Source organism: Canis lupus, chromosome 4 (genome assembly GCF_048164855.1).
Source record: "Canis lupus baileyi chromosome 4, mCanLup2.hap1, whole genome shotgun sequence".
Taxonomy (NCBI): Eukaryota; Metazoa; Chordata; class Mammalia; order Carnivora; family Canidae; genus Canis; species Canis lupus.
Window position 1 is genome coordinate 72,331,939 of NC_132841.1, and position 27,895 is coordinate 72,359,833.

General features: G+C 34.9%; 1 protein-coding gene and 1 non-coding gene across 6 annotated transcripts in view; one reads left to right on the forward strand and one right to left on the reverse strand.

Moving 5' to 3' along the window:
- NIPBL (NIPBL cohesin loading factor) overlaps window positions 1–27,895 on the reverse strand; it is a 197,438-nt gene that overhangs the window by 4,392 nt on the left and 165,151 nt on the right. For all 5 annotated transcript variants that reach the window (XM_072824875.1, XM_072824877.1, XM_072824873.1 and 2 more), the window contains 12 exons: window positions 19,227–19,335; window positions 17,615–17,751; window positions 13,826–13,966; window positions 13,639–13,732; window positions 13,048–13,202; window positions 12,444–12,534; window positions 10,804–10,977; window positions 10,214–10,404; window positions 6,908–7,015; window positions 6,238–6,438; window positions 2,600–2,746; window positions 524–798 (listed from right to left, as the gene is read on the reverse strand). In XM_072824875.1, coding sequence (XP_072680976.1) covers window positions 524–798; window positions 2,600–2,746; window positions 6,238–6,438; window positions 6,908–7,015; window positions 10,214–10,404; window positions 10,804–10,977; window positions 12,444–12,534; window positions 13,048–13,202; window positions 13,639–13,732; window positions 13,826–13,966; window positions 17,615–17,751; window positions 19,227–19,335 — 1,823 coding nt within the window. The remainder of the gene's footprint in view (window positions 1–523; window positions 799–2,599; window positions 2,747–6,237; window positions 6,439–6,907; window positions 7,016–10,213; window positions 10,405–10,803; window positions 10,978–12,443; window positions 12,535–13,047; window positions 13,203–13,638; window positions 13,733–13,825; window positions 13,967–17,614; window positions 17,752–19,226; window positions 19,336–27,895) is intronic.
- On the forward strand, window positions 16,313–16,414 carry LOC140632812 (small nucleolar RNA U13). Its single transcript, XR_012030497.1, has one exon. It is a non-coding gene; the product is annotated as a small nucleolar RNA U13 (small nucleolar RNA).

Below are 27,895 nucleotides of genomic sequence, written 5' to 3' on the forward strand. Positions count from 1 at the left end.
CCTAATTCTCTAATAAGATCTATTTAAGGAAATCAACAAAATAAGTCCTTTCATTTATAATGCAACTAGGGAATGCTTTTCCTCTTTTCAATAAATGAATGTACAAATTGTGGCATATTACACAACAAAATACTATATAGTAACAAAAAGGAACAAATTCCTTCTTTTAAAAGGAACATTTTTTTTTAATAAAAGGAACATTTTTTTTATTTTTTTATTAAAAAAAAATTTTTTTTAAATTTTTATTTATTTATGATAGTCACACAGAGAGAGAGAGAGTCAGAGACACAGGCAGAGGGAGAAGCAGGCTCCATGCCCCGGGAGCCCGATGTGGGATTCGATCCCGGGTCTCCAGGATCGCGCCCTGGGCCAAAGGCAGGCGCTAAACCGCTGCGCCACCCAGGGATCCCAAAAGGAACATTTTTAATATGAAAGTAAATACGCAGTCAAAACTGGGTTTCATGTTTCTTTATAATTTGAACAGGGTAAAGTTTTTTCTCTCATTGCTTATGTGTAACCTTACCTATCAGAAAATCCACAAAGATTCTTCAAATGTTGTTTTAACATCAGAAGCAATAAAATACCCTGGGAGACATTTGCAAATTCAATTAAAGGAGCTGAATTTTCTGGCAAACATTTCATCACTGAATTTATATCATCTTCTGAATCTGAATCTGAATCTGAATCTACACGTTTCCGTGACTTCCGAGGCCTGGAAACTTCTTCTTCACTCTCACTTGACTCATTTTCCTTACTAGGTGATGATTTTCTCTCTTTCCTTTTGTCTTTTACCATTGACTGAAAAGAAAAAAAGAAAAAAAGAAGAAAAAAAAAGGAAAAATAGTAACAAAATACCACTAAAAAAATTATGCTCTATTCACAAGCTTCAAAAAGCATCTCTAAATTAGTATTTTATATGTTGAAACTCTGACTTTCCATAAACAACAATTAGGTTCCAAGACTAAACAAAATCACATAGAATTCACTCTGATTACCCCCTCCCTAAAAGCCCTTATCAAATATCAAAGGGAAACACTTTTGTTATAGGATAGAGGTGAAAGATAAATTGGTTATAAAAGTATTGATTTGTTACATAGGTTAAGCCACTATAGAGAAAAAGCAGTAATCATAATTTAAGTAAGGAAAAGGATGCCTGGCTGGCTCAGTTAGTAGAGTATGTGACTCTTGATCTCAAAGGTCATGAGTTTGAGCCCCACGATGGGCAGAGAGATTATTATTTTTTTTTCAGAGAGATTATTTTTAAAAAATAATACTGAATATAATTTAACTGAGGAGAATATAATAGGCTTGAACACCCCAACTTTTACCAAACTCTCCCTTTTAAGAACTTTTCAATAAGATAATATGCAACTTTTCTTAAACAGTTAAATTCTATGTTTTTTTTTTTTTTTTTGTACTTTATGAAACTGTTAGCTCTTAAAAAGAAATAAAGTTAGCTGGATTTAAGAGAGGGAAAAGACCAGATTACAAGGCAATTATTAAAAATGTAACTATTAAAGAAGAAATATAAAACCCGAGGAACATTTACAAGTATGTTCACAACAGTAAGTGAAGTAAAATAAGATAATATGATGACTAAAGATTCTGGGAAATTATTAACTTCTCAAACTTTAGGACCACCTTCGGTTCTGTTAAAAATGCAGACGGTTTCAGCAGGTGTAGGGTGGGGCCTGAGGTTCTGTAGTTCTAACAAGATCTCAAGTGAGGCCAGTACTGCCAGGGTCTTGGTGCACACTTCAAGCAGCAAGGGTTTAGTTACTTCTGTAATTCCAACCCTTGGGTGTTATAATAATCTCCCTCATTTACTAGTGTGATCAAGTGGAGTTCTGAGCACAACAATTTTGTAAAATGAGATCTACTTGTATCATCAGGTACATGAAAATATTGTAATTAGGTTTTAAATAATTTACTGTGTGCCTATTATGTCTTTAAATGCCATATCAGGTGCTATTACAATGAAACCAATTATATTTCCTCCTAAAAACCATAAGAGAAGACATAAGGTTTATAATAAACTCGGTAAAGATTCTGGGCACGCAATATACCAACTCCATTATGATGTTAGGTGTTCAGGGATACAGAAATCAACAGTATTACACATTTTCTGTTTTTCCATATAAATAAGCTATCTATCTCTATTTATATCTCTTCAAGTATACTACTGTAATCTATAGCATTACCAGATTTACAGAATAGCAAGGTGCTTTAAAATGGGGTTTAAATGAACATATGAATGAACACCAAACACTTAAGATCAGTGCTTAAAGTAAAAGAAAAAAAGAAGTGGGATGGCTTATCAAAAGAACAATCCATATATAAATAAATATACATATATATGTATGTATATATTCCACTTAAATGATCTGGAATGGAATGGTTTTAGATCTTTCTTAATAGACATGAAATGGCAACCCACTTCTTCTCCCCAATTCAAGCACTGCCCAGATTTTAATATATTCATTTAGAAAGACTTTATATACCTGTGAAAAGAAAAAAAAGAACAATGGAAACAAAACAGTGAAAATAGCATGCCTACACTTTGACAGATGCATTAAGAATAGTAATGTGTGTAACTTACCTCCTTGAATGACTGCAGTAGGTTACTACCAGAAACTGAGAGTGTAATGTCTATATGATGCATTATAAACAACGGCTCTTCCTGTGTCTGGTATGGAAAACAGGCTAGATTGTCTGCTATATACAAGAGCATATTCACTTCTGTTTTCTGTAAATTTTAAAAAAAGGTACACATGTTTAGTGGATAATCTAGAAATCCATCCAAAAAGCCTTTTCAGACAAAAAAATATTAGAGGGCACTTTCACCTCAGTTAATGTTTCAGAAAGAGAAGGGTAAGGGAGGGAGGGAGAGAGCAGGGGAGGGAGTTAAGAAACAGGGATGAAGGGGAACAGAAATGGATTTTATAAAATAATCTTATACCCATTTTAAGAGATTTCATAATGACTTATACCATGGACCTTAAGAAGGGAAGAGGTGAAATTTTTTAGTGTACCCCAGTGGAATTCCCTGAAGTTTTCTCAGAGTATATGGAATCTTTATGATAAATCCATACCACATCAGAAAGTATACATATGAATTCATAGTGATTTGTCATTGTGCTTCTAAGACTTTAACCCATATGGAGATCAGTTACACACAGTTACTATTCTGCCCTAAAAAATAAGCACGAATCATAGTACTAACATGTAGGTTAAAAAAAACATCATAGTAACACGTAGGTTAAAAAAACATTAAAGTTCGTGTATTCAAAAAACATTTGTCAGTTTCCTCTATGTGCATAACTCAGAATACCAGTCGTTCTGACAGGGCCATTCCATAGTCTCACATGATAAAAACTCTGATAGGCAAAATTTAAGGCAAAAGTTATGGCTACTACTAGTTGTTTGCTTTAAAAAGAAGTAACAGAGACTTTCAGCATTTCATAATCATATAAAATATAAACAGAAGGGCATATTAATAAATTCCTTTAAAACACTTAGAGCTTAGGAAAAAAAAGAAAAAGAAAATACAGCTATCAAAACACACTCCCTCTGCCATCTCACCTATCCTGCCATGCAAACAACACAAAATCCAATGGTGGCATGAGCAACAACAAAATCCCATAGGACAGAAGCAATAAACTTTCCATCACTCTATTTTTTATTTTTAATTATGTATCAACACCCATGTGTTGAAAGTTGGGGAAATGCAGACATAGAACTCCACCATGTCTATTAGTTTTAACACTAATTTATTTATATATATATATATATATATATATATATATATATATATATATATATATATATATTTTTTTTTTTTTTTTCCTCCTAAAACTGAAAATGTTCAGGACTACTCTGAATAAACCTTTTTAAAACTGAAATTCTTCAACTTTGTTCATAAATTGTTCAACTTTGTTCATAAATCATAAAACTGAAATTCTTCAACTTTGTTCATAAATTGTTCAACTTTGTTCATAAATCATAAGTCCTATATTGCTCTTTCCTTTCAAAAATCAAATTTCTTAAAAGAATCTTAAGCTGCTCCTCCCATGTCTTCCCCACTATTCTTCAATCATAATCAAGCTTGTGTTCCCCTACTGCTTGACTGCTGCCATCTAATCTTGTCCCATTTCTTTTTTAAAAATATCTTATTCTCCTTGACTTTTTTTAAAAAAAGATTTTATTTATTCATGAGAGACAGAGAGAGAGAGGGGGGGGGGGCAGAGACACAGGCAGAGGGAGAAGCAGGTTTCATGCAGGGAGCCCGACATGGGACTCGATCCCGGATCTCCGGGATCACGCCCTGGGCTGAAAGTGGCGATAAACCACTGAGCCACCTGGGCTACCCTTATTCTCTTTGACTTCTGAGTAGCACTGGACGCTACTCTCCACCCTTTTCTTCCTGAAACTTTCTTCTTAGTTTTCTCTTCCTACCTCTTTGATTACTCCTCTTTCTATGTCCTTCTCAAGCCAACTCCTTTTCAACAATCCTATTATTTCCTCAGGTGCTCAGGACAAAAACATTCCAGTTATCCATTGACAATTCTCACACAGCCTCATTTAATTTATTACTTCTTCACAATACTTCTTTCCTTTCCTACTGTCATCAAAATAGATCAGTCCCTGGTTACCTCCAGGATGAACACAATGCTAAGAAATACATGTTCCTAAAATGCTCTTTGGCATCTGTCCTCATCACTTTATTCAAATGCTTTTTTTTTGGTTTTTCACTGTCTACAAGATCCTCCATAAACCAAGCTTCATTATGACCTTTCTGCTCCAGTCAAATAACAGTCTATTCATTATTTCCCACACATTCTTATCTTTGTGCCTTTATTACATTTTTATCCCTTGCTAAAGTAGTAGATCTATCTCATCTAACCCAGGCCTTCAGTCATTTGTTCCTCCTCTGACATCCTTTGTTGGAAATAGTCGGGAGACAGCACTGCATTATGATAGCTGAATTTCCAGCTTAGCATTGTGCATGCTGGGTGGACAGAACATTGAGCTAATGACATATAGGAGGCAATGAAACCACACAGGAATGAAGCTTAGGAGACAAGATAAGGATTAGGGTAGTATCAATAGTATAAACCACCTGAACTCAGAATATGCTAATCTTAACTATATTTACTTCCTTTAAATTGTGTCCTATCTCCGTAACTGGAGGGAGGTAAGATCCTGTGAGGGCAAGATTACTGTATCATACCATTTCCACTCTTAGAATGATGTCCTACACACAATGAAAACTTAATACTGATGATGATATGATGATGGTGGTGGTGATGATGATTAAATTATATTCCAAGTATTTCTGAAATAGATGCTTATAATATTTGCTAGATATCAAAAAATTTCATGTAGTCCTTAAAAAAAAAAGAGGTCTAGTAAGGCATCTATATTTGGCAATTTAAATTTTGTTTTATTGAAAGAAAATCTGGTTCAGGGATAACAAAATCAACTTATAAGTGATTAAAATACAAAAAATACTCCAAACGCTTTTTTTGTTCTTTTCAAAGCTTTATACACACATAGACTAACTGGTAAGCTCTACGTGGGCAGATGTTACATCTGTCCTATTTACTATTTTAACTTCATCTCTTACCACAATAATTACCACACATGGTAGTACTGAATAAATATTTGTGTAAAGTGAATAATAAATTAAGAGGTAAGCTTAAAGAATAGGACACCCTATTTTCTTGGCTTATGGTCCTGGTCAGTGCAACTTGTGCAATAACCCAAAGGGTCAAAATTGTAATTACACAAAAGTGGGCTCTTCATTAAGGAAGTTGAATAAATAAGGATTTCAGCAGCCAAAAACCTACAACAGTTATTCTAACAATATTTGAGTGTGACAGAAATAAGTGAAATTTCACCTTATTTATTGAAGTAACCTATCCCCACCCCCCAAGTGATAGTTTAGTGATATAGCTTATTTAAAGTTATGCTTAAAGGAAGTGTTATTAAAGTTTATAAGATACTCAGCATGGGGATACAATGATACTTTATCCCTCACTGTATTTTACACATGCAAAATTTCCCCTCCAAATTTGACTACATACCTTGAAATTAATATACAAGATGTAAAAAACCCCATTTAATACAGTCACTATTATTTACTAAAATGGTAATATTTTCAAAATAGTGACTATTTAAGGCATAAAATTTATTAGAACATTTATTTTCTTAAAATAGTAAATTTTTTATGCTTACAGCTGTGTCATCAAAGAGGTTGAGTAAAGAAATTAGAAAGGCCCGTCTGTGTTGGCGGTTTCCACGGATCATGGAGTAAAGGTGAGAACACAAAGCACTAGAGGACTCATCTTGCCTGAAACCCCTTACAGGATCTTTTAGGCATGTGTTGATTGCTTGTTGTACCTGGTAAGACATCTTCATACCAGCCACTGCTTTCATCTGAAATCAATAAAAGCCTCGTTATCGAGATGGAAATTAAGAGTCAAATTAAAAATATACTTTGAAGAAGCTAAATCCACTGTTTGGCTTTCTCATTTAAAATAAAATCACAGGACACAAGTGCTGGAATGAACATCAAAGATCATCTATTGCAACCCCCTCATTTAATGTAAGAAAAAAATCAAGACCCAGAAGAGCTGTTTCTGCCAAGATCACACAGTGAAGACTAGAACCCATGCATCCTTATTTATTCGGGCATGCTTGCTGGACTGTCATCTCTAGTTCAGTCTTAGAAGCTAATCTTAAACAAGAATAAACACCTTGGGTGACAAACTTAGTTGCATGTTTAGAAATAAATACTAAGCAAAATATTTTATGCTAATTTGAATATGGGCAGGACATTTGTCAAGGAAATGGTATACCATAGAAAGATGTTTAAATTCAGGTTATACAATTTAAAAACACATACATGAATGAATCCAGCATATTTTTTGTCTATTTCCACAAGTTGCTGATCAGCCTTGTTCCTCATAGCTGGTTCTGGGTCTGTTCCCATAGCAATTAAATATGGTACACACTAAAATAAAAATAAAGGTATTCTTTTAGTGCAATAAATAAATAAATAGGATTTATAAGGCATCACAGTGGTAAAAGCTCTATATGTATCATGACATATATTAAAATTCACTGTATATCTAGGGTATATGTATTTAGTTTTATAGGCCTTTCTACAAATGTCATATCTTAGTGTTCTTTTATTTTTTTAATTAAAAAAAATTTTTTTTTTATTTATGATAGTCACAGAGAGGGGGAGAGAGAGAGAGAGGCAGAGACATAGGCAGAGGGAAAAAGCAGGCTCCATTCCCCGGGAGCCCGACATGGGATTCGATCCTGGGTCCCCAGGATCGCGCCCTGGGCCAAAGGCAGGCACTAAACTAAACCCCTGCGCCACCCAGGGTTCCCTTAGTGTTCTTTTAAAAATGACTAATCTGGGGTGCCTGGGTGGCTCAGTTGGTTGAATGTCTTCCTTTGGCTCAGGTCATGATCCTGGGGTCCTGGGATGGAGCCCCACATCAGGCTCCCTGCTCAGCGGGAGCCTGCTTCTCCCTCTCCCACTCCTCCTGCCTCTGCTCTCTTTCTCTGTCAAATAAATTTATAAAATCTTAAAAAAAAGAGAGATTTATCTTAAAGCAAAAAAAAGTGATGAAGCGTCAACAAAAATAGTGATGTGGTGAAACTGAAACAATTTCAGTGTGAAGTAAAGGTTCTTTAAACATAAAGAGCTCCTACATTAAGAATATCTGTTTAAGATTATGACATAATACAAATATATAATCCAATAACTTTTCAAGTTTGACTGAATTTGCTATGTAAAGATAATGTAGGGCAAAAAGTAACTTGTCTTCCATATTCAAAACTAGGAAGATATAAAATTTTCCAAAACACTGATCTTATATAGAGCTTTAATGATCAGATAGTCTGATAGCTAGTATTTTGATAATAGCCTTATTTACTGGCTTTCTTTCTTTTTTAAAAAAAATATTTTATTTACTTATTCATGAGAGACATAGAGAGAGAGGCACAGAAACATAGGCAGAGGGAGAAGCAGGCTCCATGTATGGAGCCTGACATGGGACTCTATCCCGGGTCTCCAGGATCATGCCCTGGGCCAACGGCGGCGGCTAAACCGCTGAGCCACCGGGGCTGCCCCTACTGGATTTCTAAAGTCAAAAAACACCTTTTTAAAAATACATTTTATTTATATATTCATGAGAGACAGAGAGAGAGAGAGAGACAGAGACAGAGACAGAGAGACAGAGAGGGGCAGAGAAACAGGCAGAGGGGGAAGCAGGCCCACACAGGGAGCCTGACGTGGGACTTGATCCTGGGACGCCAGGATCATGCCCTGTGCTGAAGGCGGCACTAAACTGCTGAGCCATCCGGGCTGCCCCTAATACTTTGTTAAATGAATCTGAACCAGTAGTGAGACCTGAAAACAATAAACAGATAAACAAAAACTAGTTTAAAAATATGTCAACACAGCAACAACTGAAAAGGATGATCATGGATTAAATCCTGAATTGGGGGAGAAAGTCCATAAAGAATATCATTGGTTTGGGGTGCCTGGGTGGCTCAGTCCATGAAGTGACCAACTCTTGGTTTCAGTTCAAGTCATGATCTTTGGGTCATGAGATTGAGCCCCATGTGAGCTCCATGCTCAGTGACGAGTCTGCTTATAATTCTTTCCTTCTAATCTCTCCCCCTCTGCTCCTGCCCTGGCTTTACTCTCTTTCTCTAAAATAAATAAAAAAATCTTTAAAAAATAAAAGAATATTACTAGCTTAACTGGCAAAATTTGAAAATGGAGTGTATATTAGATAATATTGTATCAATTTTAAATCTTCTGAATTTGATGACTGCATTTTGGTTTTGTAAGAGAACGTCTTTGTTCTTAGAAAATATTTATGCTGAAGTGTTTAGAGGTAAAGAATTATTGTGGTATCTCAAAATTACTATCAAAAGATTCAGAAAGAATTGTGTGTATGAAGAAGGAGAGAAAGCAAATACAGCAAAATCTTAACATGTGGTGAATATAGGTGAAGAGAATACAAGGGGGTTTGTTGTACACTCTTGTAATATTTTTGTATGTGTGAAATTTTAAACGAAAGTTTAAAAAAGCAAATATAATAATAAAAAGTATAACTAACTAAGGCCATTCAGAGTATCAGCAAAGAATCCTAAGTATCTCAAAAATTTAAGAGTCTCAACATACATTTTATTACATGATCTTATTGATAATGACCCTGAGTCATGAACTGGCTAAATATTCAATAGTGTGTTTTACTTTGGGATATAGGGAAGAATATAACATATTCTCATATAGCATATATTAGAAAAAGTTCTTTTTTTTTTTAAGAAAAAGTTCTATAATAGCCAAAATAAAAATTTTTTTAAAAGATTTTATTTTTTTTAATTTTTATTTATTTATGATAGTCACAGAGAGAGAGAAAGAGAGAGAGAAAGAGAGAGGCAGAGACACAGGCAGATGGAGAAGCAGGCTCCATGCACCGGGAGCCCGACGTGGGATTCGATCCCGGGTCTCCAGGATCGCGCCCTGGGCCAAAGACAGGCGCCAAACCGCTGCGCCCCCCAGGGATCCCCAAAATAAAAATTTTAAAGGATACAGGCTTTTGGTTATTTAACAAATTCCCTTCTATAGCTGATGGTACTCTCCTGAACATGTCAGATGGATGGTGTACATACTACTACATCAGCATTAGCTGCCTATCCTTAGTGAAGCTAATATGTCTTTATTATGTCAGTCCTCATATTAACGCTTTGAGGTATTAAGTAGTTGGTATTATTTCCAATTTACAGATGAAGGAACTGAGCTTAGGTAATATAATTTACTTTTTCTATGGGTAAAACCTACCCTGCTTACCAGTCTTAACCCCAATTAACTGTCTCATTACAGGCTATGGGTTCTTATAGATATGACTCATTATGGATTAAAACAAATCATCCCTACTTCAAAAATTGATTCCAAATTCATATTCTACCAATATAAGTTAGAAATTTGTTCAAGAGACAATATTGTGAATATATGCGTATTTTAAAGTAATTAGAAAACCCTGGAGATGGGATTCTTAAGCATTTAGGACAAAAAAAACTTAACAAGTAAGATAAAAAACTACTTTTCTCCAATCACAATGTCATCAAATGGTAACAAATCTGGCTCTTTTAAGTAAGCGCTGCTGCTATAAAACATACTTACTTGAACTGGATGAATAAGACCCTGGTTTAGGGTCAATGCAATGACATTCAGGGCAAAGTGGCGTACACTTGATTGGGTGTGAAAAAATGCTTCAAGCACCTGTTTGAGGTAAAGCTGCATGATGGAACTACTCATCCCTGAGGATACATCTCCCATTTCTTTTAGATCTTCCTGTTTTGCAACTTTCTTCCCTACATAAGGAAGTAAACATATTAAGAACATGTATATTAACTTTACAAAATACATCAAATTAGGCCACAACAAAAAGCACAAAACCATAGCTGGCATACTTGTTCAATGGCTCTTAATCTTGTGTGTATGTCTTTGTCAGAGGCACCTTTGAGAACCTGAGAACTATAATCTCTATCTGACTGCAAAATGTTAATATCTGCATTATACATTAAATTTTAAAAACTATTTTAGGGAGTTTATAAATACCCTAAAGCCTAACTATGGACTTAAGGACTCCTTTTTAACGAAATTTCTTCATATAATAGATAAATAAATTCAGGTGTCCAGATTAAAAAAACAGTTATAGAATATTCTAACTCTAGTCACACTATGAAATTTAAAAATATATTTTTACTTACAGTCTCTATCTGCTTGTTGCATACGTGTATCCTCTTCTTGTAGGTAGGTCTGGAGGTTTTTTAACACTTGTATTTTTAAATTTACTGAAGAGTTCTTATCAGATAAAATGTTATTATATAGATTTTTCACCTCTTGCTCAAACATTAGACTTGGATGTTGAATAAAGGCAAATCCTAAAGACAGAAAAAAAATCTTGATATATTCGTATTAAAATTAAATATAATACTTAATGAAAATGTTGATACATTATTTAAAGAGCTCCTTATTTCAAAAATTAAAACTTAAAATGACTGGAAGAATATATATGCTAGTGGCCTTACCCAGAGAAGTATTAGAGCAGGTACTTCTTTCCCCATGAATTAAAAACAAGAAATTGCATTTCAAAGGAGAATTTCACACAAGAGGAAACCTTGAGGAGGGAGCAGGGCCTAGTGGCTAGGGGAGTGGATTAGGAGTCAGGTGTCTTGGGTTCTATTCCTGGTCCACCACTGACTTGTAGTGTGACCTTGAGTGAGTCACATAATCTCTCTGTGCCTCAATGCTCCATCTGTAAAATGGGGACAATAATATTTACCACCCACCTACCTCAAAGGGATGTTTTCAGGATTTAAGAGGTAATGTCTGCAAACATTTTTTAGATCCCTAGCAGAAGGTACTACATTGGTATTATTAAAAAAATAATTTAAAAAATATCCAGTTGATGAAACAATAATTCTACAATAAACTAGAGCTAACAATATCTTCCATTTATTTTTTATGGCATTATAATTAGAAGCCACAATGCTGAATCCTATAACCATAAGTTAATAAATAGCAAAATAATACTATTCATGTTTTTTGTACAAAATGCTTATTTATGTAAGACAAGATGAAGATCCTTAATGATAGCAAGTGTTACTGATGCCAAATAACAAACTAAACTCAAAGCATAGAGTGATCAGATAACTAATCCAAGGTCACACAGCATAATGTAACATGGCTCAAGTAAGATGTCATTTATTAACTGGTCTAGAGGCACTATTTTCTATATAGTGCTACTTTTTCAAGTCAAAATTTATATTATTTGTTCTCTGAATTAACATTATTAAGTTTTGCCACTTTATATAACTTATGTCCAGGCTGAATATTCAAAGGTACATTTGGCTTGAAGGTAACACTGTAACAATATAACTCCCTAAAGTAAGTGATATATGAATGTTTAATATATTTGCTATAGGTAATTTTCTGAAAGGGATGAAGGAGGAATAAGACACTTAAGATTTAAGTTTATTTAAAGAAATCAGTAAATATTTAGTGAGGTTTGGGCAAGTAAAAACTTATTAATCATTTTTGTTCAAAAGACTAATATCAACCAATTGCTCATGCATATTAAATTATAAAACTTGCTAATGTTACCAAAATAAAGTTTCTCTGACGAACAGAGAAGTTACATGACTTGCTGAAGGTCACCCAGAAAGTCACTGGCTGAGCCAAGAATGGAACCCAGGTGTCTTAACCCCTAGTCCTATTTTCTATATACCAAATCCTACTGTGAATGGAAATATACTTAAATAAAACAACAGTTTAGACTCACATTATTGTAAAATTTGCTCAACCTCTCAAACAATCAAAACTATAAAGAAATTTAGACTTAACTCACCTAGACCAATGATAGCTTTCGTTTGTACCTCTTCATCTGAATGTTTGGTAAAATACATCAATAGTTCAAGTACTTTATCCTTTATATTAACCTAAGGGGGGGGGGGGAAACACATTAAAGTGTATGAAGAAGAGTAACTTTGATCAGTTTCAACTATAAAGGGAAAAAAAACCTAAACACAATGAAAATTTCCGCATAAAAACTTTACTGAAGAATAAATCACCAATATATTTATAAATCCATTGATTTTAGAATAGTGACATCCAAAATAAAGGTCTGTGACAAAGAAGTTTGTGTCAGAATACAAATAACATACTGCTCCTTCATTGAGAAAGTTGAAAAAAAAAAAAAAAAGCTGCTTACCCAGGGTGCCTACTGTTACAAAGCTGATAGAATTTGTGTAATCTTGTTACCAACCAGTAAAAACAGTTCCTGGATCAGAGGCCAGTCTAAGGACCGTATTTTGGGTAGCACTGTTTCAGAATTCTCATTAAACCAGACTACTCTAATACTGCTTTCATCCTGGGTCATCAGTAATTTTCAGTTCACAGGGTCACACAGTTCTTTTAGAGCATACTAAAGTAATTAATGTTAGAATCTTTACCTTACTGTTGCCTTTAAAATCTTCTAGATCAAAATCAAAATGCCGACATAATGCTCCAACAGTGAAAAGAGATCTGAGAAGTGCTGGTTTGTTTGTTAAAAGTGAGGTGTTATTTGGGTCTTCCTGGTGTTGACTTTTTAATTTTGAAATGGCACCTAGTAAAGATAAGTAGTATTTATTTACAATAAACCTTTTATCCTTGAATTATTATCTTCAAATAATTACTGCTAAGTTGTTAGGATTAAATTTTATTAATTAATGGTTCTAAGTGTCATGCACATGTAGAATTACGAGGGCATGCCTTACAGCCTAAAAGAATTAATGTAAGAAAAAAAATACTTAAGTTTTATTTTACATAGTGGGCAAAAAAACTTAACATTTACTTATGAGGTAAATTTCTGAAGTAATTATATTGAGTTCCTAAGGAAACACAAAAGGTACTAGAAAATTTGTTTCTGAGAAAGGACCAGAGGACAATCACACCTCTTAAAATTCCCTCCATGCTGTCTTTATCAGCTGTGTTTTTAAAAAGGAGCTAGACATACTACAGGATGTAGCAGACTAATTTTAAAGCCTAGGCACTGAACTTACCATAGTATCTATTGAAACAGGCCCATACAAATTTAAAATTTTGTGTCACTTTATTTACAACTGCCCCAAGACAGCTCACACAATGTTGTACTACCTAAAAGATACAGAAAATGTTATGGTTTAGACAAAAGTTAACGACAAAGGTCTTTTATATAATCATTACAAATAGGGTAAACTGAATGCTTACAGTCATGCCATATTTGATGATAAGCTTCATTAAATCTTCTTCAATAGTGGCAAGGAAAGTTTCACTTGGATGCTCCATCAGTGGTACAACCAGCTCTAGGATTTTTGCAACATTGCAGATAACCATGAAGTCATTTTGTGTCTACAATGATAAAATTAGTGCTTTAAAACACCAAAATCTAACAAGAAACTATATATACCTTTATGTATTTCGGTACTGAGGTATTACATATGTAAAGTTTCAGTTAAAAAAAAAAAAGACTTTTAGAAAAGAGCTTTTTTAAGGTATGGAAGGAAGAACATCAGACAATGTCAGGAACTTGGATTCTAGCTCTGCCACTAACTTACCATGTAACCTTTGAGTCGTTTAATCACAATGCTACAGTTATTCTTTTTTTCCCTAAAATGCAACACAAGCCAATTCTGAACAAAGGTGTTTAAATACTGAATATTTTACCAAGACTGATACTGTTTTTACGATTAGTATTTTTCAAACTGGTGTATGTTAACCTAGTAGTACTCAGTTGCAGGGGAGAGTCTGTCCCCACAGGATATTTGGCAATATCTGGAGAAATTTCTGGTTGTCACATTAGGGGAGTTAGGGGGTACTTTTGATATATCCAGTGGATAGAGGTCAGGGATACTGTCAAGCATCGTATAATACACAGAATAGTTCTTGACAAGAAAGAATAATTCAGCCCTCAGTATCAATTGTGCTGAGGCTGAGAAGCCTTGTATTAATGCTTTTTATGAAGATGCAAATACAGAATCCCAAAACTAAGTATAGGACTTTATTTTAAATTTTAAAATAGTAAAATTTTAATTTAAAAAAAGTTTAGAACTTTGATTAAAAACTAAGCAATTTTAAATAAATAGGTGGAACATTAAAAAAAAAAATAACCCAAAAGGTTATTAGTAAAGAATTTACAATAAAGTCTCTTTAAAAAAAAAAGTTTCTCACCCACTATCCTCCAGTAACCCAGTTCCTGCCCCAAGGCAACCAAAATTATTAGTTATTTTTGTTAAGTAAGGCATTCAACATGTTGTTATCTAGTCAAGTTAACACTCTTTATTCTTAGCAACAGGTTACTGACACTCATTTTGGTCTCTTTGAGCATATTATCTCTCACTGAATAAAAATGTTCCCACCTGATATTCATCCATCTTTTCAGGACTAAATAAAAACATAAATAAGATGAATGCTTCTAAAGTAACATAGAAATCCTGTCATTTCCTGCCCACTGCTGTCTGCTTTAAGCAATAAGGGATTAAAGTGGTCTAGGGATGAAGAGTTTTCATTAAGATAAATTCATCTGAGCATCATAGTTAAAATTTTACTTTAAAACTACTTTTGGGATCCCTGGGTGGCGCAGCGGTTTGGCGCCTGCCTTTGGCCCAGGGCGCGATCCTGGAGACCTGGGATCGAATCCCACGTCGGGCCCCCGGTGCATGGAGCCTGCTTCTCCCTCTGCCTGTGTCTCTGTCTCTGTCTCTCTCTATCATAAATAAATAAAAATTAAAATTTTAAAACTACTCTTAACATTTTAGGTATAGAAATCAAATAAAAGAATATCTAGAAGAAAAATGTAAGGAAAGATGGAAATCATGAAGGAAAAGGTCAGAAGAATATAATACTAAGAAAACATTCGAAATGACATAAGATGCAACATGAAATGCTTCAATATCTCAAAAACTTAAGAGTAAAGAGTTTTCAAAAAAGGAAAGGAAAAAAGCTCCACAATTCAATGGTCAAATGGTCAAATGATAATAAACAGTCAAATCACAGAAAATCAAGTACAATTGGTTAATATCATAAAAAAGATGCTCAACCTTCTTAGAATCAGGGAAGGTAAAATGAAGCAACAATGAACTATTCCTTTACACCTGACTGGCAAAGAGGATAAAAATGACATAGATTGTCATATACTGGTTTCCAAAGAGGCTATAAAACATGTCCATCAGCAATCTGGAAAAATCTATTTAAAAACCCAAACCCAAATACTCCCTTAATCTACTAAGTCCATTCCTTAGGATCTATCCCCGGCCTCCCAAAAAAGCAGCACTATTTAAAGATACATGAATAGGAATGTGTATAGTGCCTATCAATAGGAAGCAATATAAAAACCTGTCAAAATGGGAAATGGTTAAATAAATCATAAAACATCCATAAGATGGATAATGTATACATATATAACTTGATTTTTAAAAATCTGGTCAACCAGTTATGTGTGTGTGTGTGTGTGTGTGTGTGTGTGTGTGCACAATTACAGAAGCATGGGTATAGTATGTAAGGATACTCTAGGTTGTTCATCCTGAGATGAAGAAGAAGAAAGATGGAAGTAGGATACAGAAAACAAAAAAGATTTAAATGTGTCTAACATATAGGAGATGGCTTTACTTATATAAAAAACATTGTGTGCATAAAACTATCCAACATTCACCCTTCCTTTTAATATACACACAGGACTAAATGAAAATATATTTATAGATCCTTTTGTAGTTCATAAGCATGATGACTGGGTGTTCACGCTGTTATGTGACATGTGCCTTCCCTCAAACCTTGTTACAATCTTGGCATATTACCATGATTTAAAAGAAAATTATATATATGCATATGTGCGTGTATATTTACCTACACATAAAAATTCTACAAAATTCTACAAAATGCTTTCAAAGTAATCTTGCTTCAAAGTAATATTGGTTCAAACCAAGTCTATTTACACAAGTTACATTATTGTCCAGTTCCTAGAAGCAAACAGATGTGGGGTTGAATTCTAGCTGTGGGACTGGTCAGCTGTGTGAAACTGGGCAAGTTATTTATATTCTCAAAGCTTTAGTTTCTTATCTGTAAAACTAATGATACCTACTTCACAAGGTAAATGAGATAATGCATGTAAAATTCTTCATAGTACTTGGCACTGAGCTCAATAAATATCAGCTCCTATTACTGGGCATAGATTACATATTAATCAATTTATTTCTGGATCTAATACAAGCCCTAAAGATAGAATTAGGATCTTAGAAGTATTATATGTTGTTTTTATAGATTTATCTTCTGGTACTTCCTGCACTTAAAACCTCTTAGGTTTTTCATCTAGAACTTGTTAATTTAGGTCACCAAAAAACCAGACCATAGCTGCAAAACAAATCTAGTTGAGAAAATAGTTAAAATTACCTTCTTAGGAATACTGAGAATGTGGGAAGTAAAAAAGCAATTTACATTTACAATTTTTAGAATATTTCAAAATTTAGTGTTTGTAATAAGTCACTTAACTCACCATACTGTTGTATAAATTGCTGGATTATTTTATTTTATTTTCGTGTTAATCTTAAAAACAGAGTATGTACAATATTAAAACAACTAACATCTCCAATATACTAGATTTTCCATATTCAACATATCTATGGTGTTATAAAATAAATACAATATACTCATAAAATATATTGAAATGACAAATGAAAAGCAGATTTAGAATCCAAAAGACAGTAGATTTCCCAATGAGAGGAACTTTGCCTCATTCAACCTTTGAGGTCTTAACAATAGTTATAACATTTAGTAAGCACTTACTGAGGGTTTAAGCTGAGGAGCCTATAGAGGAAATGAAGCCTGAACTTCATTTATAATACATCAGAAAAATGATGTCTGTAGATAACTTGCTACAAATATTAGAACATATATTCGAGAACATGACACAGTTAATCAGTGAAGTGTGGATGACACAATGTGAATTCTAAATTTAAAATACTTACTACATGGTAAGAAAGAAAAATAGGACAGCTCTATACTTACACTACATTTAGTGGTAAGGTATGGCTGCATAGTCATGGCGTGTTTAACCATGAGCTGAGGTCTTATTTTGCTGAATAAGAACAAAGTGGTTATGCAAGCTACCAATCTTCCAGAATTCACACCTTTATTGTCAGAGTCTGGAAAAACAGAAATGAGATACTAAAATATAACAAGGCAGTGGAAATTATATACAGATTTCTTAAATTACTCAATATCATCCCCTGAATTGATTTAGTACATGCCTCAATAAAAGATTAGCGTTTCTTATGATACTAGACTTCCTACATTTTTTTATTATACATATTACATATATTAAGAATAAGAAATGAAGACGTTGTGCTATTGAAATAGAATTTTACACTAAGGGGTGGAGGATCAAAGTTAAAAAGTAGAATGGAAGTTAAGTTTAGGGATGGGCTTTTGGGAATAAACATGATACTGCTTACTAAAAATGGATGGAAGTAAGTATGAGAAACTCAGCAAAGGGGGACAAAAACAAGTTAGCTAGGTGATACTGTGTTTGAAAGGACTGGGAAAAAGATGCTACAGTGGTAGAAGAATGTTAAAAGACTGGAGCGATGAATTAAGAAGCTGGACCAGTACTACATCAAGAATGGTAAACAAACTGCTGTTCCAGTGGGAGGAAAATGCTGCTAGTTAGGAGACACAGTGGTTCTTAGGAGGCAAATTAATTTTTAGAAGAGATTAGCAATTTTTTCAACATTGACAACAGTATCACCCTTAAAATCTAGGATAGGCAAAAATAGGGGAACAGAACTAGGAGATAAAAAGAAAAAGAGGTACACATGGAAAATGAAAAAAAATTAAAGAAACTGCATAAAAAATATAAAGGATATCAACAACTTCTTAGGTGCCATAATGGTACCTCTGAAAGGCCCCCAATTCTGGAGGATGACCAAGACTACCTACTGTTCCTCATCAATGTACATTAGGATATGGGAAGTAATATTAGTCTTGGGTGCTTTAAGCAATAGATTATCAATTATTACTTTTACAGCTTTATGTAATTATTTACTTATATTCTGATTAATGACTTCAAATTTGTGACTGGTAAATAATGTAATAGATAATATAAAATATTAAGTAAGGAATTTGTCAATTTAAAAAATATTAACTGCTTTATCTAGCTCAAGATTAAATGCATTTTATATAACAATTATAAATGATATTAGGAATATACTACAAATCTTTTAAAAGCATTTTTATCATAGTTAAAACAATTTCATTTTGAGAGAATATTTTATATCATTTAAAAGATATCAAACAGTTTTTGGATGAGTGCAACTAGCTAAATATATATTTAGCTCCTGGACTTTTAGGTCTGTTCAACATAACATCTAGAATTATACGCTACTGAAAGATGTACAAGAGATGATGCCTATGCTTTTATTATACTACTCTAGATAATCTTAGTCAACCTAAACAATATAATCTAGGATGCAACATCAAACAAAAAAAACGCCTTCATTTAAAAGTGAAGTACTTAATTATTAGGCTAAGCAGAACCAGAAGCAAAATTGAGAAATGTGCCCAAAGTATTTTAAAATATCTTATAAAATCAACTTAACGACCAATATATAAAATGTCTTACCAGCTAGAGATTCCTCATATTTAAGAATGTGCTCAACTAGGTTATCAACAAGTTGAGTACAAGCTTTCTTCACAGGTTTATATGAGGAATCCTCTTCGGACTTCAACAACTATATATGTATATATATAAAAAAAAAAATCCCAGTATAATTATTCATTAGGCAATAATAATATAAATGCATTAAATGTGTCCATAATAAGCTTTTCAATTTGTCATTAACAATTAATATGGAAAATGCAAATAAACAAAAATATATAACAGATGTTTTAAAATCTTATAAACCAGTAATTTATAAATAGTTTCAAACAATATTAGTATGAAGTATTTAAACTGTTGTGTGTAGGACCTGAGGTAAGATATGAGAGAAATGAGAAAGGTGACCTTCCTTAATGCTCAGGGATAGTAGGATTATTCTAAAGAATTAGAATTCTATTCTTCATCATTTCAAGTCCTCTGACAGCTCAAAAAAGGTATGAGTTAATTACATTTCTAATATAATTATAACTTCATCTGAATTGTACCTTCAATCCTGTAATTATAAAACATAAGGCTAGATTTCTTTTCTGTATTATCCTTTGTCAAATTACCAATAAGCAATGTTAGAAAAGTGTTAGGAATGATGAGAGGAGGAAAAGATCATAGCCAAAAAATAAAACCAATTCAAACTTTTATAATCATAGGTCAATTATAAAGTCATCTAAAGTATAATTGTTTTGTTAATATAGACTAGCTAATACAACTCGGGAGGTATTTAAAAAGTTGAAATGTGTATTTGATTTTCATGAGAGTTCCAGTGCTGTCCAATATAACTTGCTGCAATGATGGAAATGTTCTAAGTCTGTGCTACTCAGTATGGTTGCTGCAAGACATATACAGCTACTAAATATGTGAAATGTTGCTTGTATGACTAAAGAATTAAAATTAAATAAAAATAAAAATTCAAATTAAGTTAAAAAAAAAAACCACGTGTGGCTAGTATTGGATAGCTCAAGTTTAAACTTTCACTATAAGAGGCATGAATGATTAAAACAATTGACAGCAATCAGGATAACATAACACATATGTTGCCCCCATCCTCTTTAGCTTAAAGATATACATCGAAAAGAAAATTTCAATTTTCAGTTTCAACTCTGTATAGCAAATTCTCCTTGTCCTGCTCTATAACTCAATTCCTTAAGCAGCTACTAAAATCGCATACTAGCCTTTTCTAGGCAGGAGCAGAAAGCAATCCCGTCTTTTTCTTTTTCCTCTCTAAGAGATCAAGTATATACAAAAGTATAAATCTTAGATTTTGGTTCATGATACACCATCAATACTGCTATGAGACCTTTTGTTTACTTATAAAAACATCATACTATGACTCCAACTCAAGAACAAGAATATTTTCATGAACTTTTATTTTCCCAATGTGCTCCTTCCCTTATTCCATCTTACTATGTCACTTCAAGGTAACCACTATCAGGAACTTTAAAATTTCTTTGCTTAAAAAAATTGGGTAAGCTGTATACTGTTTATAGTTTTGCTTGATTTTCAACTTTCTAAAACGTATCATACCAGATGTAGTCGTCTGGGATTTGCCTTGTTCATTCAACATTATGTCCCTAACTGTAATCCAGGTTGCTGCAAATGACAATGTTAATTTTAACTGCTATACAACAGGTGTGTCAGTATTGCAATTATTTTATCTATTCTGAAGATAGGTTAATTACACTTTTTAGTGGCATAATAAGCATTCTTTTATTTGTCTCCTGGCACACATATTCAAGATTTTCTTGGGTATATACCTTGAAGTGGAATGCTCAACTTTATGAAATAATGCTGTATTTTTTCAAACTGGTTGTAGTATTTTTTTCAATTAATAGTTTAAGAGATACTGTTTAATCCATCTCTTTTCCATCACTTGTTATCATCTGACTCAATTTCTGCCAATCAAACGAATGTAAAACACAGTTTTGATTTGTATTTTCCATATTACTAATGAGGCTGAACACCATATAGGCCATATGTGCTATTTCTTGTATGAAAAGCCTATTCAACTTTTACCTATTTTTCTACTGGGACTCTTGCCTTATGTTTGTAGAAAAGGAGTTCTTTTTTTTTTTTAAAGATTTTATTTATTTATTCATGATAGTCACACAGAGAGAGACAGAGAGGCAGAAACACAGGTAGAGGGAGGAGCAGGCTCCATGCAGGGAGCCTGACGTGGGATTCGATCCCGGGTCTCCAGGATCGCGCCCCGGGCCAAAGGCAGGCGCCAAACCGCTGCGCCACCCAGGGATCCCTAGAAAAGGAGTTCTTCACAGATTCTTAATAATGACCCTTTCTTACATGTTATGTGTGTGTCAAATATCATTTCCCAGTTTGTGACTTGTGTCTTTAAGACGTCTTTTGATTAGAAAATGTATTTCATTTCAGCATAGCAAAATTTATCAATCTTTTAAGGTTAATGGTTTTGGAATTTAAGAAATCTTTCCCTACAGAAAGGTCAAAAATATATTTATATATATATTATCTTCTAAAGGTTTTAAAGAGTTCCTTTAATCTATATGGAAGTAATTATTGAGTTGAATTAGGAATCAATTCTTTTAAGATTTATTTATTTTAGAGAGAGAGAGAGAGAGAGAGGGAGAGTGCAGGTGGGAGGGAGGAAGGGTAGAGGCAAAGGGAGAGAGAATCTCAAGCAAGCTCCCGCTGGGTATGGAGCCCTGACCTGGGGCTCCTGGGCCTTGATTTCATGACCCTGAGATCATGACCTGAGTGGAAACCAAGAGTTGGATGCTTAGCTGAATAAGCCACCCAGGTGCCCTGAAGATAGGAATCAATTCATTAAAAAAAAAAAAAAAAAAAATCTTATAGATAGCCAATTGTCCCAGGCTCATCTATTGAGAACTCAATCCTTTCCCCCGTTAACTGCAGTGCCACTTTTATTTTATAATAAGTATATCCTATAAGCATAGAGGCTTATTTCTGGGCTCTCCATCTTTTTCTATTGGTCTATTTAGTACCACACTATCTTAACTACTACATCTTTAAATAGAAGTCCTTATATTTGGTAAGGTAGGTAATTTCTCCTGCATTTTCAGAAATGACAATTTAGTTCTTTGCTTTTCCATCTACATTTTACAATCACCTCAACATATCTGATGACTTTTTTTTCCTTTTTTGTTTAAGCAGGCTCCACATTCAGCATGGGGCTTGAACTCACAACCCTGAGATTAAAAGTCACATGTTCTACGACTGAGCCAGCCAGGTGCCCCATGACAATGGTTTTTTATTTTGATGAGATCTCTGAACATTTTCCCATTTTGCATGATTTTCATTTCAGGTTTGTAGTTATTTTCTGTCAGATTTTATTCCTAGTTTATTAGAAGTTATCATTCAAAGTTATCAAATTTTATCAAAATTTTTCCAGTGTTCCCTGGAATGATTATTTATTTCTTCTTTAGTATTAAATCATACATGCACACATGTGTGCGCTCATGTTAAACCAGCCTTACACTTATATATGCGTTAAGAACATGTATATACATATATACATATATATACATATATATGTATATATATATATATATACACACATCTTTATCCATCTTATTTTTGATGTATTTCAAAGTAAACTGTAGACAGTATACTTTTTCCCTGAGATAACATTTACACAAAATGAAATGTACAAATCTTCAGTGCACATTTTTTTCAATTAATAGTTTAAGAGATACTGTTTAATCCATCTCTTTTCCATCACTTGTTATCATCTGACTCCTCAATTTCTGCCAATCAAACGAATGTAAAACACAGTTTTGATTTGTATTTTCCATATTACTAATGAGGCTGAACACCATATAGGCCATATGTGCTATTTCTTGTATGAAAAGCCTATTCAACTTTTACCTATTTTTCTACTGGGACTCTTGCCTTATCTTCATTTGCTCAGTTAAGTGCATTCACCATTATAATTCAAACTCCTATGAAGATACAGAAAAGTGACCTACATCTTTAATTTGTATCAGAATCATCTGGAGACAATAAAATACAGAATGATGGGCCTACCCTCAGAGTTACTGGGGTAAAGCCTTAGAATTCCTAGATCTAATAAGTTGCAGGTAATCTCAGTAACTTTTAGAACCACTGACATAGACTATTACCATCATTCTTGAAAGTTCCCTCATGTTACTTCCCAGTCAATTCCTGAACCCCTGCAACCACCCTTCTGATTTTTTCCAATACAGATTAATTTTTGCCTCTCCTAGAACTTCATATAAATGGAATCAGAATATGTACTCTTCTGTGTAAGGCTTCCTTCACTCTGTGCAACGTTTTTACTATTCACCTAAGTTGTATGTATCCAACATTTGTTCCTTTATGATGTGGAATACTATTAAATTGTGTGGATAGGTCAGTATTTTTACCCATTCTCTGGGTGTTGGAGATACAGTATTTAATTAGAAACCAAACTGTACCTTCAACACTATTACTTAGAAATCTCCTTAGCTAAATATCCACTTTCATGCTTAAAGTTCTACTGTTCACAAAACACTAGAACAAGAACACAATTCAACCAAGTTCTTTGCCACTTTATAACAAAGACTGCTTTTTCTGTTATCCAATAGCATGTTTCTCATTTCCGAGACCTCATCAGAATGGCCTTTACTGTCTGTATTTCTACCAACATTCTGTATGTGATTATATGCATTCTCTAAGAAGACAAAAGCTTTCTCTATGTAGTTTCTTTTCTGAGCCTTCACCAGAACTGCCTTTCAATATCTCTTCACAGCAATATCAGCTTTTTCTATTATGTACCTCAAAACTCTTCAAGTCTCTACTAATTATCCAGTTCCAAAGCCACTTGTACACTTGTTTCAGCTGCATCCCATGGTACCAGTTTCTTAGTCAACTTGGGCTGCTATAACCAATACCACAGACCAGGTGGCTTAAACAGAAATTTATTTCTCATAGTTTTGGAAGTTGGGAAATCTGAGATCAAGGTGCTAGCATCTTCTGGTGAAGAAGATGCTTTTCCTAGCTTGCCGATGAGGATCTTCTTGTTATATCCTTATATGGCAGAGGGGAGAGAGAGATCATCTCTTGTGTCTCTTCTTAGAAGGGTACTAACCTGATTCACAAGGGCTCCACCCTCATGACCTAATTATCTCCTAGTATCATACTAGGGGTTAGGCTTCAACATATGAATCTTGGAGACATATATTCTGTCCACAGCTTTCTTCGAGGAATCCTCTTGAGGAAGGAGTCCCATACTCTATAGAAAATATATTATTAATTTTTTCCCCAACCTTCCCCAAAGGGGCCTATGGTCTTTTACCAGGTTAACCGTACACTGGAGAAAAGAAACTGATCAGACCACACTGGAGAAAAGAAACTGATCAGACCTTCTAGATATTATTAGATTATTAGATGCTGGTTCTGAACTGGCACTAATTCTAGGAGACCCTAAAGTAGGAGTGGGGTCTAGAGGTCAGGTGTATAACTCTGGTCTGTTTCACAGTGAGTCCAGTGGGTCCCCAAATGCATCCTGTGATTATTTCCCAGTACCAAAATGCAAAATTGGAATAGATATATTCCTCAGCTGATAGAATCCCCACATTGGTTCTTTGGTTTGGGAAGTGAGGGCTATCACAGTGAGAAAGGCCAAATAGAAGGCACAAGGAATGCTTCTACCCAGGAAAACAGTATATGGAAAGCAATACTACATTCCTGGAGGGGCTGTTAAGATTAGCACTATCATCAAAGACTTGAAGGATGCAGAGATGTAATTCACACCACCTTCTCATTCAACTTGCTTATTTGGCCTGTGCAGTAGACAGATGGATCCTGGGGAATGACAGTGGACTAGCCTAAGCTTTACCAGGTGGTGACTCTAACTGCAGCTGCTGTACTAGGTAATAGTTGAGCAAATTAATACATTGCCTGGTACCCTCTGGCAGATGCCTTTTCTCTCCATCCCTGTCAAAAGCCCACCAGAATCAGTGTGCTATTGGCAGATAGCCAGCAATACACTGTACTGCCCTACCTCAGGCATTTATTAACTCTCCAGCTCTATGCTATAATTTAGCTTGCAGGATCTTGATTATGCCTTCCTTTAATAAGATTATTACATTAGTTCATTATATTGATGGTGTGATGCTGACCTAGTGAACAAAAAATAGCAACCACTCTAGACTTACTGATAAGACTTGCATGTGTCGGAGGGTGGGGAAATAAATCCAACAAAAACTCAAGGGTCTTTTACTTCAGTGAAATTGCTAGGGTCCTAGTGGTGTGGGGTATGTTGAGTTATCCCCTCTAGGTAAAGAATAAGTTGTTCCATCTGGCCTCTCCTATATATACCCCCCCACCCCCCACAAAAAAAAGGCATAATGACTAGTGGGCTTTGGATTTTAGAGGCAACAAAATCCTCTTTTGGGTGTTATTACTCTGGCTCATTTACTGAGTGACCAGACACTGCCTGCACTGAGTGGGACCCAGAAGAGAAAAAGGCTTTGCAAAAGATTGGGGCTGCTATCCAAGTTGCTCTGCAGCATGGGTCAGATGACTCGGTATATCCAATGGCGTCTGCAGTGTCAGTGGTAGAGAGGGATGCTGTTTGGAGCCTTCGGCAGGACCCTAGAGGTGGACTGCATGCAGTACAAACCCTTAGGATTTTGAAGCAAAGCTCTGCCATTCTCCGTGGGTAATTACTCTCCTTTTGAAGAACTCCTGGCCTGTGACTGGACCTTGGTAGTCACTGAATGCCTAGCTATTGGCCACCAAACTACCATGCAATTTGAGTTGCCCATCATGAGCTGGGTGTTACCTGACTCATCAAGACATAAAGTTGGGTATGTATAGCAGCACGTCATCATCAAATCTAAGTAGTATATATATGACTGGGTGAGAGCCGGCCTAAGGGGTCAAGTAAGTCACATCAAGAAGCAGCTCAATGCCTATAGTTCCCATTGTTGCTATTACTGCCCTTCTCTCTTCCAGCCTGTACTTATGGCGTCATAGGGAGTTCCCTATGATCATCCCTATGATCAACTGACAGAGTTGAGGGAAAAGACTGAGGTGTAGTTTACAAATGGGACCATTCCAAAGTGGATATTTGCCGCAGTAATGTCTGGAACATCCCTGAAGGACGGGGCTAAAGAGAAATTCCTCTACTACGCAGAACTTTTGAGCAGTGCATCTGTTCACTTTGCTTGGAAAAAGGAATGACCAAATTTGTGACTATATATAGATTCATGGTGTGTGGCCAATGGTTTGGCTGGATGGTTAGGGACTTGGAAGGAAGAAGATTAGAAAGCTGTTGACAGGAAATTTAGCGAAGAGGCATGTAGACAGACATCTCTGAATGGGCAAAAAATATGAGGATATTTATGTCCCACATAAATATTCACCAAAGGATGACCACAGCAGAGGAAGATTTAAATAATCAAATCAAGTGGATAGGACGACTCATTCTATAGGTACCTTCTCTGAGGATATCAGCCTCTTTCCCCAACTACTCGTTATTGCTCAATGGGGTCATGAACGAACTGTCCATGGTGGCAGGGATGGAGGATACTCTAGATACAGATTTGCCTTCCCTGCATGCAGTGCTTCTGCTAAAACTACCACTTGTAGATTTATAGAATGCCTTATCCACTATCATGGTATTCTACACAGCATTACTTTTGATCAGTGAAGCAGGTGGAAAGAATATGAAATGGCCTTTTGAAGAGTTAGATATAGCACCAGATAGGTGGCAATATCTTACACGGGTAGGGCAAGATTTTCCAGAAGGCTCTGTATGCTTTGAATCAGCATCCAGTATTTGGTGCTGTTTAGCCCACAACCAGGATTCACAGTCCAGGAATCTGCAAGGGGTGGAAATGGGAATGGTATCACTCACTATTACCTCTAGTGACCCACTAGTAAAATTTTGCTTCTGGCAACTTTATGCTTTGCTGACCTAGGGGTCTTAGCTCCAGAAAGAGCTTCCAGTAGGAGACACAAAACCGTTCCCATTCAACTGAAAGTTAAGATTACCACCCACTACTTTGGGTTCCTCATGCCTCTGAGTCAACAAGCAAAGAAGGGAATTAGGATACTGGCTGGAGTGATTGATCTTGAGTACCAAAGAGTGACTGGACTACTTCTCTACAATGGAGGTAAGGAAGAGTATGTCTGGAATATAGGGGACTCCTTAGGGCAACTCAGTGTTACCATCTCCTGTGATTAAGGTCGATGGAAACCTATACCAACCCAACCCAGCCAGGACTACTGTTGGCATCTGTTGGCATAGACCCTTCATGAATGAAGTTATGAGTCACCCCGCCATGAACCAAGACCAGGTGAGGTGTTGTTGAAAGCAAAGGGAATAGACAGTGGGCAGCAGAAAGCAGCCATGACCACATTACAAGGTATAGAAACAAAACCTTAACTGTCATGAGATGAGTATTTCCTACTTATTTTGTTATGAATACGTTGTTTTTTGGAAATGAAGTATGGTTTAAAGAGATATATATGGGTGCCAAGTTGACAAAGTGGATTTGTGATGGTTAATCTTATGTGTCAGCTTGACCGGACCACAGGATGACCAGTTATTTGGCTAAATATTACTTCTGGGTATGGTGAGGCTGTTTCTTTTTTTTTTTCTTTTTTAATCAGTTCAGCTATGCTGTTTTTTGTTTTGT